Source organism: Orbicella franksi, chromosome 1 (genome assembly GCF_964199315.1).
Source record: "Orbicella franksi chromosome 1, jaOrbFran1.1, whole genome shotgun sequence".
In the NCBI taxonomy this organism is placed as follows: Eukaryota; Metazoa; Cnidaria; class Anthozoa; order Scleractinia; family Merulinidae; genus Orbicella; species Orbicella franksi.
This window is the reverse complement of record NC_138145.1, coordinates 13,059,278-13,072,161: the sequence shown is the minus strand read 5'-3', so window position 1 is coordinate 13,072,161 and position 12,884 is coordinate 13,059,278. Positions and strand designations below refer to the sequence as shown.

At 39.8% G+C, this 12,884-nt stretch overlaps 2 protein-coding genes across 2 annotated transcripts; both read right to left on the bottom strand.

The window, feature by feature from the left end:
* Positions 1–10: 10 nt before the first annotated feature.
* LOC145491346 (solute carrier family 49 member 4 homolog) lies at positions 11–5,488 on the bottom strand. The gene is made up of 3 exons (XM_081470522.1): positions 4,261–5,488; positions 1,765–2,467; positions 11–829 (listed from the first exon to the last, which is right to left on the bottom strand). The coding sequence occupies exons 1-3, from the start codon at positions 4,565–4,567 to the stop codon at positions 379–381; spliced, it is 1,461 nt and encodes a 486-aa protein (XP_081326648.1). The 5' UTR covers positions 4,568–5,488; the 3' UTR covers positions 11–378.
* A 750-nt stretch (positions 5,489–6,238) lies between these two features.
* LOC145483236 (solute carrier family 49 member 4 homolog) lies at positions 6,239–11,391 on the bottom strand. The gene is made up of 3 exons (XM_081461773.1): positions 10,619–11,391; positions 8,586–9,288; positions 6,239–7,819 (listed from the first exon to the last, which is right to left on the bottom strand). The coding sequence occupies exons 1-3, from the start codon at positions 10,923–10,925 to the stop codon at positions 7,375–7,377; spliced, it is 1,455 nt and encodes a 484-aa protein (XP_081317899.1). The 5' UTR covers positions 10,926–11,391; the 3' UTR covers positions 6,239–7,374.
* Between the last annotated feature and the right edge of the window lie 1,493 nt (positions 11,392–12,884).

Genomic DNA, 12,884 nt, shown 5'->3' with positions numbered 1-12,884 from the left:
GGGGGGGGGGGAGTGGCGTATAAAGCCCTTAGTCGAGTTTTGTAAATGGATTTTTTTTGTTGTTCATGGAATTTAAAGCTTTTCTCTGTAATTGCGTAAAACGGCTAATAAAAAAAATATATATTACACAATTCTTCCTTAATAAACCCATAGGTATAAACAAAATCTGTTCTTTGTTTTTTGTTGCCAAAAAATGAAGAATAACGGCTACTTTTCTTCGCTCTTGTTGTTTAAACGCATTCAAAATGAGAGTCTTGGCTTTAATCTTGAATTCTCGTAGTAACAGATATACGCTTCAGAGAAGAGACTTCCCAGTTACCCCAGGCAAAAAAGCAGCTGCATTAATTAACATCTTGACCCATGCAAATAAACACATGCTTACTGTGAAGCACTGTTAATGGAGTTAATTACTCCCGCTTTTCCTTGATCATCTACTTCTGAGCGATAATATCTCTCTTGCCATAACGCGAGCAATGGAATGCAAGCAGCGTAGGTTGCAAACGTACACCAGTTAATCCACTTCAAACCAAACTTGGGAAGTAACGGAAATATGTAAAACACCAGCAGGAGAACATTACAAGAAATTGTTAAGAAGCCAGATGTGATTCCTTCTGCCACGGGGTAAGCAGTCTCCACTGCCATCTCAAAAAACAGTGGAATGCTGCCATTGGTGAAGAATCCTCCAAGGATGAAGGTTAAGAAGAGAACAGCTTTGCAGTATGGGATGATTCCCGCACACATGAAAGTGAATAACGCATACGAAACAGCGGCACCCACAAGAAGGACAAACTGGATCGCTTTCATGTGTCTGGAGACATGGTCTGCAAGTCTGTGAGAGAACAGTAGAGACACAGTCAGCGGTTCCACATATCATTATTATCATAATGACATGCAGCTTATAGTGAAAATCAGGTAAGTGTGAACACTCAGAGCACTTTCCATTCGATCAAAAATTCCGGTTTGCATTTCGGAAATTTCCGGAACCTTTCAAAGGAAATTTCCGAATGAAAAAACCCTTGAATTATTTTGTCAAGAGTAAAATCAATCAGACGTGAGATAAAATAAACCACTAAATCTTTTGTAATTAAAAAAGCTTCATCACCCAACCGAATTCTATCAATTCAAAACGTTCACATTTTGTTTTTGATTCGCACATAAATGAAATTAACTAAATAGCAGTTAAAATACGCGAAAAGTATTTGTGTATTGAACATTTGTACCTATATATGGCTACCGGTACTGCCTGGCAGGCTGTACAGAAATAAATATATCATAGGAAAATTCATTACCTGACGAGAGACTACGTTGAATTTCAAGCGGAAAACCTCTTCAAGTGAACTTTAACGTGGAATTCACAAGTCAGGTTACGAATTTTCCTTGAATCGCGTAGCCTTCTTTTTAAATGAAAGAAAACACGTCTGTGTGAATGCTGCAGCATTCAACGCGCGCTCGAGAAAAGCCATTCCTGTTGAATCAACTGTCAAGACTGTCAGTAGCCGGCGAATAGAAATCCAGCTAGAATCAGAAAACCTTATTTGAACCTCGTGGTTGGCAAACCAACATGTTCAAATTGATTTGTTGTCGCTCCAGTGCAATATCACACAAAGCCTCGCTTTTAAGAGTCGCTTTCCACCCTGAACACCTCGCCTAGGTAACTAATCAAGTTGCGAGAATTCACTGAGCTATGCGATTCTATAAGGAATTTATTATAAGTTATAATCAACATTTTAACCATCTGACCAAAGTAAGAAAAAAAAAACTCACATGGACAGAAAAATTCCTGCTGCTATTCCAGTCATCGAGGCACCAAATCCAAGCCAGCCAGCAGTTTTTTCTCCCATACCAAACTGAGACAGGTTCAAGTCTAAAATGGACACCCAACCACTGTAGACACCCAAGGTTACGCCATTGATAAACAGTAACAACCAGAACTGTTTATTGAACATGAGTCTTTTGAAACCATATTTGAAATCCAGGCGATCGACTGTTGCTGTCACACTAGGTGGCAATTTAGGTTTTTTCGGAAAGTACACTATAATTATCAGCAAAATCAATGCCGCTGCTGCCAACTCGATGTACATCAGATGCATGACTTGCTCTTTGAGATACACTAACTGTTTGTGGCTCATATTGTTACGAAGTTTGATGTAGTCAATGCTTTTACCAATGGTACTACTATGATTACCCACATCTGGGACTAACAGTGGACCAATGATGAATGCCAGTCCTGTTCCGACATAGGGAGCCAGTGAGGCAATTGCTGTCGATGTTGTGCGCTGATGGGGAGGGAACCATACTGCGGATATAAGGGGACCTAACGCCATGGCAACGGGACCACCTATACTATTAAAGATAGCCCCGAGGTGAGCCAACCATGTTTGTATTTGCAGATTAGACAGTGGAATTGCCTGTAGTCCTGCTGCTATGAAATTAACAACTGCCAGAAGGAGGACAGATGCTCTCAAGCCTGTGAGGAAGCAAATAACCAAACTGATTTGAAGTGGACGAAAAAAAGAAACCCTGAAATATAATTGCTGATGTTTACCACACCGCAAAATGCATGGTGTGGTACTTAAACACTGTAAGTTACAGACACACTGAGATCAATGTCTCACGGTGGTATACACCCAACTGGTAAATAAATAGACTAATCAAATATCATATGACCATGCAATGATCACTTCTTGTAACTGGACAGTGCACTTATGATAGAACAAATTCCTGTTATATGGCTCTGTGCTGCATTGTAGAACCGATATTATTAAAAACTGGATTATTGGATAATGCGATTCAAGAGTTTTCATTGGCTTAGTCATCATGGGTTATGCGCCATTATACCATGCTATACAAATATGATAAGCGTACGTGTGATTTTCGGGGGCGTTTTTATTTTTATTTTACTCTATTTTCTATATTTGGGGACGTTTTAACAATTATTCCACTCGCGCTTGTTGGATATGAGATGCTTATAGCCAACTTGACGCTGCTCGCCTCGTTGGCTATCTACCATCTCATATCCAACGCGCGCTCGGAGAATAATTGTTAAATATATCACAGAATGAGTTTTAAAACTGAGGCACAGTTTTAGCAAGCTGAACAACGACCTTTTGGTTTATAATTTTCTTACTGTTACGATAATTTAAGGTATTTTTATTAAAATGTCATATAGATAGGCGCAAAGGCGTAACCGTTCAAGCAACTCTCAACACCCAATTTCTACCAACATTGTATTCCACTCATCACTTTTGCAGTCAATAAGCGGATATAAACAATTTTTGACCGGAAACGAATATTGAGAGTATGGCGCCTCCCACTAGAAATACCAGGGAGCTTAGTTAATGAGCAAAACAATAGTTGTGCACGTGCGTTATAAATCTTTGTACATCTCTTTGCCGTCCTCATCAAAACAAGAACGTGAAACGACCAAGTTCTGCGTAGTCTGAGAAACGCGAATGCCGATGACGGCTATTTTTTATTATTATTATTATTATTATTATTATTATTATTATTATTATTATTTCAATTTGGTATAGATCCATGGCATAGAACGCTGTCTGCATATTTAGTCTGAGCACGTTTTAGGAGCCGTTGGCGTATTGAACAGATCTAGACAACTGCGAATTTCGCTGGTAAAATATAAAGTCATTTTTGATTCGGCGTCGTCCTCGGCGTTGCAGTCGTCGTTGCTTTAAGCAGCTCACTGATAGTAAAGTTACGTAATACTAGAATCCTTGATACCATGGGTTCAGGTAGATAAAAACAATAGTCAACAGACAATTTTGAAGGAGCTCAGTCACGGTATTTTGAGTTATTTTGGCCGCATATAAAATTACCTTTAAACTGAAGCAAAATAGTAGTTAAATAAGAGAGAAAAACACCAGAAAAAATTAAAAAAAAACATTTAGGGACAAGGATGGTTAAGGATAGAGAAGATTTACACGGATCACAATCGACGAACTTGAAAAATTTAGGCTAAACGTTTCAAGATGCACAAACCGTGACGCAGCTGTGGATTTTAAACATGCACTAACATTGTTATTGCTAAGTTAAAATGCTAACATTAAAAACTGCTCATTATTATGGTAATAATGTTTGAGACAAGAGTGTTGAAGCATGATTATCACATGAGTTGTCACGCAATCGGCAGCCAAACTGAAACTACAAGTATAAACACTAATTTGTTCGCGGAAATTCTAAAGAAATCTTTGTGAGATTGAAGTGTCTAAAATTAATTGCGATGTTTTAAAATGCCTCTCATACCTTTGACATCCATCAACCACGACATCGGTAAAAAGACGACCACAAAAACAATCGGGCCCCAGGTAACTAACAACGTAATAGTCGTGTCACTCCAGCCAAACACAACTCGAGATGTACCTTGTATTGGGCTCCAAGTGTTCCACTTTAAGCCATTTAAAGTGGAACACATGAAAAACACTAGAAGAATATACCATCTTCGCTTGTAGACTTTGAAATTCTCTCGATGTAAGGAGCCTATTGAGCCATATCGCACATTATGATCGCTAGGCGATTGAAGTATATTCCGGTTTTCCTCCGGTGGATCCATTAACTTTTTATCCTGGCTGAATCCGTAACAGAATTGTAGTTGTTCTTCTAAATACTCTGAAATGCAAAGTTTGTCTACGAGTATTAACCCGGTCAGTCGTCGGCCGGGCGCTCTTCAACTATGTTTACTTCTTTCCTTCGTTATACAATCTTACCCTCTCGTGACTGACAGTGTTGTAAGAAAGCGTGATTTGTCACGTCACATTTTAGTTAGTGGATGAACCCATAGTGTGACCATTTAAAGGAAGCTATTTAAATATTTTTGCCTTACTTTAAACCAGTACTTTTTGCTTTTTATTATTTTGCCAAAACAAAATTTGTGAGTTACTTTCAAGTTCAAACCTTGTCACTCTAGTCACTCTTGGAAATAAAAGCGATAAAAGACACTTAAACCTGTGGGTAGGGGGGAACTCAAAAACTCCTCGGAGGGGGTAGGGGTATTTGAAGGGATCTGAGTGCGCAGAACACTGGAAATGGAGCCCTCTTGGATCCAAGTTTAGCATCACCGTGGTTATTTGCATTGTTTCTCTTTATCAAGCCAGCAACGAGGCATATCTAAAAGTAGATTATAGATTGTTCACTGTATAGTTTATGGTAAGTAGATGAATGTTAAATAGATAATTACTAGATTGTAAATAATGGAACTGATAGAAAGAATAAATAAACTCAAAAAACAAAAACAAAACAAAACAAAAGAAAAAACCGAGGCACATGACGCGGACACTCCTGACGTGGAACAATGATTCGTCTTTCAAACTAAGAACACAACCGAGTATTTTTTCGGCTATGTTATTACCCACTGAGGCTGCACAACAATTTATCAAAGTGCTGCTCTCATTTATCAGTTTATATGAATTAAAGTGTATAAAACATTAGATCGCTCACCGTCAATGGGCATTATGTCAGGAGCTTATGTGTTCATAAAAACACCATTAACTGCAGTGGAACTGTGACTGCGCTCAATTCTCCACAACTTCTATTCGTGGTACTTTTGTGGATAACAGAATCTATTGTTCACGTTACTCCATGTCAGTGTAATAACATGTTATATATACTCTAATACGTATATGTTAAATAGATATTTTTCATTACATTTTCCTACTAAAACAGGGCTAAGTCTGCATAGAGCCACGTGGCCCATCAGACCGGCGCTTATCTCCGGTTTCAGTAGCATGAAGCGACTAGGAGTATTTCTCACGTCCCCCAGCCGGATGGGATGCTTGTCCATCGCAGGGTTACCCTCCGGCATTACATTTGCCGGTATCATTTATACACCTGGGTGGAGAGAGGCACTGTGAGAGTAAAGTGTCTTGCTCAAGAACACAATGCAATGTCCCCGGCCAGGGCTCGAACCCGGACCGAACCCGCCCTAACCACCGTGTCTCAACTTTTCCTACTAAACCTTCAATCTAAATGAGTAAAGAACAGTTGAACGTTATTGTTTGAAAATGAGACAGTGAGGTAGTCACTGTACTTAAGCGAAATTTAAACCCCGTATTTACTGAATTGGTTAAACATTGAACCATTGTCGATAGAGAGGAATTCACTTGAGTGTCGAAAGTAACTCGCCTTTGCTTAGAGTTGGCATTCCTACCACATAGTCATCCAATCACCAGTAAAACCACAAGCAATCGTGACCCGCTCGCAAACTTCGAGCCAGCTACATGCATTTGCTTGGAAATGACTGAGTCCTTTGTGATTGGCCAGAGTAATTATCCTGGTTTTAAAACAACCAATTAGAAAACCACTCTACAATGTTCCCCGCGGAGCAGGGAGGGCGCAGTGGTGAGAGCGCTTGCCTCCCACTAACATGGCGCAGGTTCAATTACTGTGTCATATGTGAGTTGAGTTTGTTATTGGTTCTCGCCTTGCCTCAGGGGTTTTTATCCGGGTTCTCCGGTTTTTCCTCCTCCACAAAAAGCAACATCTCCAAATTCCGATTCGACTAGGATAGAGGAACCGCATGAAAACAAGCTAAGGCTGATGATTTGGCTTCCTCTCTAAATAATGTTATTTTTAATACAATACAGTTGTATAATTTCATGAAGCTCAAAGTGAATTGTAATTTACCATATACACATTTATAGTCCGAGAATTTCACGAGAAATAAAATTATAAATTTCAAAACCTAATTAAACTTCTCCCTTCCTTAAACTTTTGCTCCTAGTCCCCGACCCTCCCTGAGGGCTTCCAATCTCTTAGAATTAGTGGTTTTTCCGACTGCAAAATGTTAACAATGTTACAAATTTCCACACATTTCTTCCGCCTCCCGTAATGTATCCGCTCCCCTACTCTCTCCGGTTCCCGCCCCAGCCCACGTCGAGTAATCTGCATAGCAGCTTATTTCTTGCGCAGAATTCTACTGGTATTCTAATACACATTCTGCTGTCTGATTGGCTGAGCTATCGTAAACGATAAGTCGTTTTTGTGTAGAGGCTTGGATTCGTCTATAAAATGGCGACATTTCCTCGTTTCTCCATAGTTTCCAAAATAGATTTAGAAATATTACAGGATAATTCAATTTCCTAGAATACCAAAAGATCGATGTTCACCGTTACGCGACTTTAAAAACTCGAAATTATTAAAAAAATAAAAATAAACTAAACTTATGGAGCTCGCGTATACACAGCTGCAATTTTTGAATAGCCTGAATGGCGACCCACCAACGTGGCCGGACCTACATGTACCCCACACGTTCTCTCTTGAATGAAGGTGACCGCCCATTATGTTAGGAGTGTGAGCAGCAATTTTTGTAAGCAAGGGCTATGTTATTCGCCGAGGATGTCGCCCGAGATGAATATATCTTCACTACGAAATACTGTTTGATCTAACTTGATCCGTTTCTCCTTGATCATCTACTTCTGAGCGATAATATCTCTCTTCCCATAACGCGAGCAACAGAGTGCAAACAGCGTAGGTTGCAAACGTACACCAGTTAATCCACTTCAAACCAAACTTGGGAAGTAACGGAAATATGTAAAAAAACAAGAGTGGAAATTTGCAAGAAATTGTTAAGACACAAGATGTGATTCCTTCCGCCACAGGGTAAGCAGTCTCCACTGCCATCTCAAAAAACAGTGGAATGCTTCCACTAGTGAAGAATCCTCCAAGGATGAAGGTCAAGAACAGAACAACTTTGCGGTATGGGATGATTCCCGCGCACATGAAAGAGAATAACGCAAGAGATACGGTGGCACCCAAAAGGAGGACAAGCTGTATCGTCTTCATGCGTCTGGATACATGATCTGCTAGGCTGTGGGAAAACGACAGCCAGTAAGTAATCATCAAATGTAGACAGAAACAGTACCGAGTGGAAATTATTATTATTATTATTATTATTATTATTATTATTATTATTACCGTATTCAAAGCGTTAAATGCACAGTCCAGTCGGTCATCCATCCAACTGCAACGCATTGCAAAAGGTGGTTCAAAGGGTGTAAACGGTTTGCATTACCACCCTGGCAACATTAATAAGTTACTGATACATTTAAGGTGGCTCGCAACTGCTTCTCCTTTGATGAATCACTGCTGCCATTTTTTTTTTCAGTTGATGCCATTATACTTACTGGCATCAAACAAATCACCAACCATTGATTCGGAACGTCTAAAACTTCTGCTGATCACAACTTGTCGAAAAAAGAGAACACCGAATTCGTTTTTCAGTTATAGGCACATACTTAACGGTAAAATGAAAGGTCGTTTTACAGTGCAACAAGCTGCTTACCGCACACTCGCTCAGTGTAACGGTATCTGTACCAGACAGTCCCAGGCACTCAACTCTCCCTCGATCTGTAATGGTGTTATCTTTGCCTGTGACTTTTATTTCTATTTTAACCACTTGTAATTTCAGTTATGCCGAAACGTGTCTTCAAAAAGTTTTTTCGTGTTTCTTAAATGTTTACTTTTACTATTGCTAACAAGAAGATATCAAAGTAGAAGTGCTGAGAAAAATGCTGGGAAGTGTTTTCAGCCACCTTAATTAATCATTTAAATATACGGAACAACATGAAACTCACATGGACAGAGAAATTCCTGCTGCTATTCCAGCCATTGAGGCACCAAATCCAAGCCAGCCAGCAGTTTTTTCTCTAATACCAAACTGAGACAAGTTCAAATCTAGGATGGACATCAAGCCAAACCAGACACCCAGGGCAATTCCATTAATAAACAGCACCAACCAGAACTGCTTGTTGTGCAAAAGACGCTTGAAGCCATGTTTAAAATTCAGGCGGTGGACTGTTGCAGTGACACTTGGTGGGAATTTAGGTTTAGTTGGAAAATACACAATAATAGCTAGTAAAATCAATGCCGCTGCTGCAAACTCGATGTACATCAGATGCATGACTTGCTCTTTGAGATACATTAACTGTTTGTGGCTCATATTGTTACGAAGTTTGATGTAGTCAATGCTTTTACCAATGCTACTACTACGATTACCCACATCTGGGACTAACAGTGGACCAATGATGAATGCCAGTCCTGTTCCGACATAGGGAGCCAGTGAGGCAATTGCAGTCGAAGTTGCTCGCTGGTGAGGTGGGAACCATACTGCGGAGATAAGGGGGCCTAATGCCATGGCGACGGGGGCACCTATACTATTGAAGATAGCCCCGAGGTGAACCAACCACGTTTGTATTTGCAGATTAGACAGTGGAATTGCCTGCAGTCCTGCTGCTATGAAATCAACAATTGCCAGAAGGAGGACTGATGCTCTCAACCCTATGAGAAAAAAGTACAGCATTAGTTGATCATAAGATTGGTCACTGATCAGAGAAATCTCATCTTTGCGGTCTTCTTAAAATTTTAACGAGCAAATATGACATTCCAGTTATATAGGGAGGTTTTTTGGGCCAACATAATGAATGTGAATGGGGCCATGCAACGTGTAATGTAAGCAACAGTCTCTACAACCATTTGACACGAAAATATAGTCTAACGTTCTGATTTAAATTTGTTTCAAACCAGAATGAGTTCTATTTTCTATTGTCCAATATTCACAATCATAGTCTTAAGACGAATCAAACTAGCTCTCCATGCAATTATTTTTGCCTCTACATTTATTCGCTTTGCTCTGCAATTACAAGTCTTTTGAATAAAATGTTTGAGGTATCAAACTATACGCAGTTAAGTTAATTGTGGCATTCTGTGGCTTTTCTAGCTTCCAGGATTGTGTATATTGCTCATTATGGTTTCTGCAGGAGAGAAAGATTGACAGATCTGCTATTTTCAGCCATTTTTTTTTCTGATGAAACTTTCACCTACCGGGGAAAATTGTACGCTACGTGTAAGCGACACTTGCAACGCTCATTTTTTTTTTATAAATGATCAAACACAGGCATCATGGCTGATATCGGAGATTCATTGCATAAACCAATCAGAAAGCTAGCAATGCATTATCTGAGGTTGAGGATCAATATGGATTTAGGATATTCCCCAGTTGCGATTTGTTTGCGTGATTGGTCTAGACCAAATTCGTGTGAGATTTGATGTTATAAACACACAGAGTAAATGCCATGTACAGGGGCATGTATAGTGTTGTTGTATTGTGCACTATATGGGTGTTTGTACCATGCCAAAGAAAATACAGCCAATCAGAATACAGGAAAGCCCTTGTGTATTCGACGGTATTACATCCAACCTTCCCATCATGCGCCGCGCGTATGTCGCATTGATTGTGCTGGCCACTGTATTTTCTATGGCATGGTATAAAATAGTTATACAACGCCGTCTCGTGGTATACCATGGAATATCCCACTTGTCACTTGTATTTTCTTGATATACACGCTCGCCTGAAGGCTGGTATGTATACTGAGAAAAAATACAAGTGACTCGTGGGATGTTCCACGGTATACCACTCGAAAGCGTCCCACAACTAGGATATATTTTTGTATACAGTTTATGCCGTTACATGAAGCGTGGATCGTACCCGACCGCCTGAGGCCTATTAAACACTTCATCCTATCGCTCCAACCTTGAAAACCTTACTACATTGTCAATATAGAAGGGAAGCAGTTTGATCTATAATGTTGTCAATTTGTAGTTTTCTCACCTTTAACATCCATCAACCATGACATCGGCAAGAAAACGACGACAGAAACAATTGGGCTCCAGGTAACCAACATGGTGATGGTCGTGTTACTCCAGCCAAACACAACTTGACATGTACCTTGTATTGGAGCCCAAGTGTTCCATTTCAACGCGTTGGTCGCACTACAGATGCAAAAAATTAGAAGAATATACCATCTGCGCTTGTAAACTGTGAAATTGCCTTGATGAATAGGACCTAGTGAACCATAGCGCACATCACCAGTCGATGGATTTCCCAGAATGTTCGTCTTATCTTCCTGTGACGCCATTCCTGAGAGTGTATGGCCGTCTATTATTGTAGTCCACTGCACAATAGAAGTTTCATTTTTGCTCCCTGATGTTTTTGGAAGTGAACTTTCAGTTCATGGAGATGACCTTACCCACAGTTCAGCCATGTATTTTATAGAGAGATTTCAGGATGTATTCAGACAAATACTAGCACTATTTACATCGCAAGGTCTGGAGCATCACGTGCCTCTTTTGACGGCGTCACGACTTTCATCTTCATCATCTTTATTCATATCATCAGCTTTATTCAAAATACAAGGAATCATATTGAATACCATGGAATACAGTGGAACGTCACTACCTTGTACTTTAAGCTGTATCGAATTCAAATCATTTTCCCTTGAATATACTTGTTCGGTCACATACTATCGGCTATCTCGAAATCCCGACATCTCGAACTAGTTTTTGTCCAATATGCAGTTGAGGAACAATAACTAAAGCACTGAATTAATTCATGACTTAATATCACATTTCTCATCAAAGTGCTCTTAAATAATCGTGGATTTATTGTAAACATTCTGGAAAAACCAAAGACACCAAGTATATTTCTCGATCGCTAACAGAATGTACCCAGTGGTCTGTGGAGTTTACTCATCCCATGCTTTCTTGCATGGGGCATTTAAAGAAAGCCAGATACAAAAACAAAGAATACATAAAGCCTTTCGAGTCCCTAAAGTGTTAAGTGTCCCTAAAGGCAAAACAATCGGTATCCGAGATAGGTAGGTAAAAATATTCAAGACTTAAGAGTGTTAAGCATTATGGTATTTCGACTTTGTGATTCCCAGTTCTGACTTGGTTCTTGTTTTAGCAGAGCAAAGATTATAACTAAATCGTCCTTTAGGATCGGTAATGTCTGGTGCTGTTTTCAGCACCTCGAGCACTATATTTCTTTCTTTCTGCGCATGTTAATTGTAAAAAAAAATTGATGTCAGCAGTCTTTGTGTTTATGAACTGCGCGTTAAATAAAATGCATGTGTGCTTCTCGAGGCTAATGAGCCGATAATTTTGAATAATGAGATGAAGTCAGGCCTTTGACCTACAATATACAGTCGAACCTCCACTAACGGCCATCTCTCTACAGAGGCCACATTTTTCAGTCCCGGCGGACAGTCCATACCCTCACTTAAGTTTATTTTAACCCCTCTACAACGGCCTCCTCTCCACAGCGGCAACAACCACTAAAACACGTCCCAACTGCCAAAATAGCCTCTCGACAACGAGCTCCAACGGCCAGTTAATCAACGACTTGACGAACGGTGTATTCAAAAACCCCAATTTTTTACTGTAAAAGGTCGCCAGACTTTATCTATCCCGAGCCCCGTTGATCTTTGTCTCTGTTTCAGTTACGTTTCTGTTTTGTTGACACATTTTTATTTATATATGCTTAAATAAACACCTTTTGAAACAAAATGTTGCACCCCGAGCAACACAACAGGTGTCATGTTAAACCCCTACCTCCTCATAACGGCCACCTCTCTACAACGGCCACTTACCTCTGTCCCCAAGGGGGCTGTTGTAGAGAGGTTCGACTGCAGCTAGCACAAGGCATCTTCTTCATGTCGACATGTTTTGGCTGAATGCTCAGGAATAATCTGTGATCAGGTGTTTTTCAACTTTCAAAAAAGTTCAAAACGCCTGATTGTAGTATAAAATCACGAATTGCTTCATAAAAGCTGACAATATCAAGATGATTAACATGTCAATTCTCCTTGCAACATCAGTTCATTCTTCTCTTTTACGAAGAGAAGAGAATAACGAAAATAATGGCGTGGCCAATCGAACATTCGGTAATCGAACACTTCAACAATGGAACATAAAACCAGTTTCATCTGGTTTGAAACAAAGCGTTGCGGTTAAATAAGTTATTTATTGGCTTCTATTTCAAACACGAGTACAACAGGCAAGATGTCGGACATGAAACTAACCATTCTGGAAGCGAC

Bases quoted from the DNA above. Each gene is read 5' to 3' on its own strand.
- LOC145491346 (XM_081470522.1), bottom strand. From the start codon at position 4,567: ATGGATCCACCGGAGGAAAACCGGAATATACTTCAATCGCCTAGCGAT. The intron at 2,468-4,260 runs GTATGAGAGGCA...GCTTCCTCACAG, and splicing joins GTGGTTGATGGATGTCAAAG to GCTTGAGAGCATCTGTCCTC. The intron at 830-1,764 runs GTGAGTTTTTTT...GTTCTCTCACAG, and splicing joins GCAGGAATTTTTCTGTCCAT to ACTTGCAGACCATGTCTCCA.
- LOC145483236 (XM_081461773.1), bottom strand. From the start codon at position 10,925: ATGGCGTCACAGGAAGATAAGACGAACATTCTGGGAAATCCATCGACT. The intron at 9,289-10,618 runs GTGAGAAAACTA...TTTTTCTCATAG, and splicing joins ATGGTTGATGGATGTTAAAG to GGTTGAGAGCATCAGTCCTC. The intron at 7,820-8,585 runs GTGAGTTTCATG...GTTTTCCCACAG, and splicing joins GCAGGAATTTCTCTGTCCAT to CCTAGCAGATCATGTATCCA.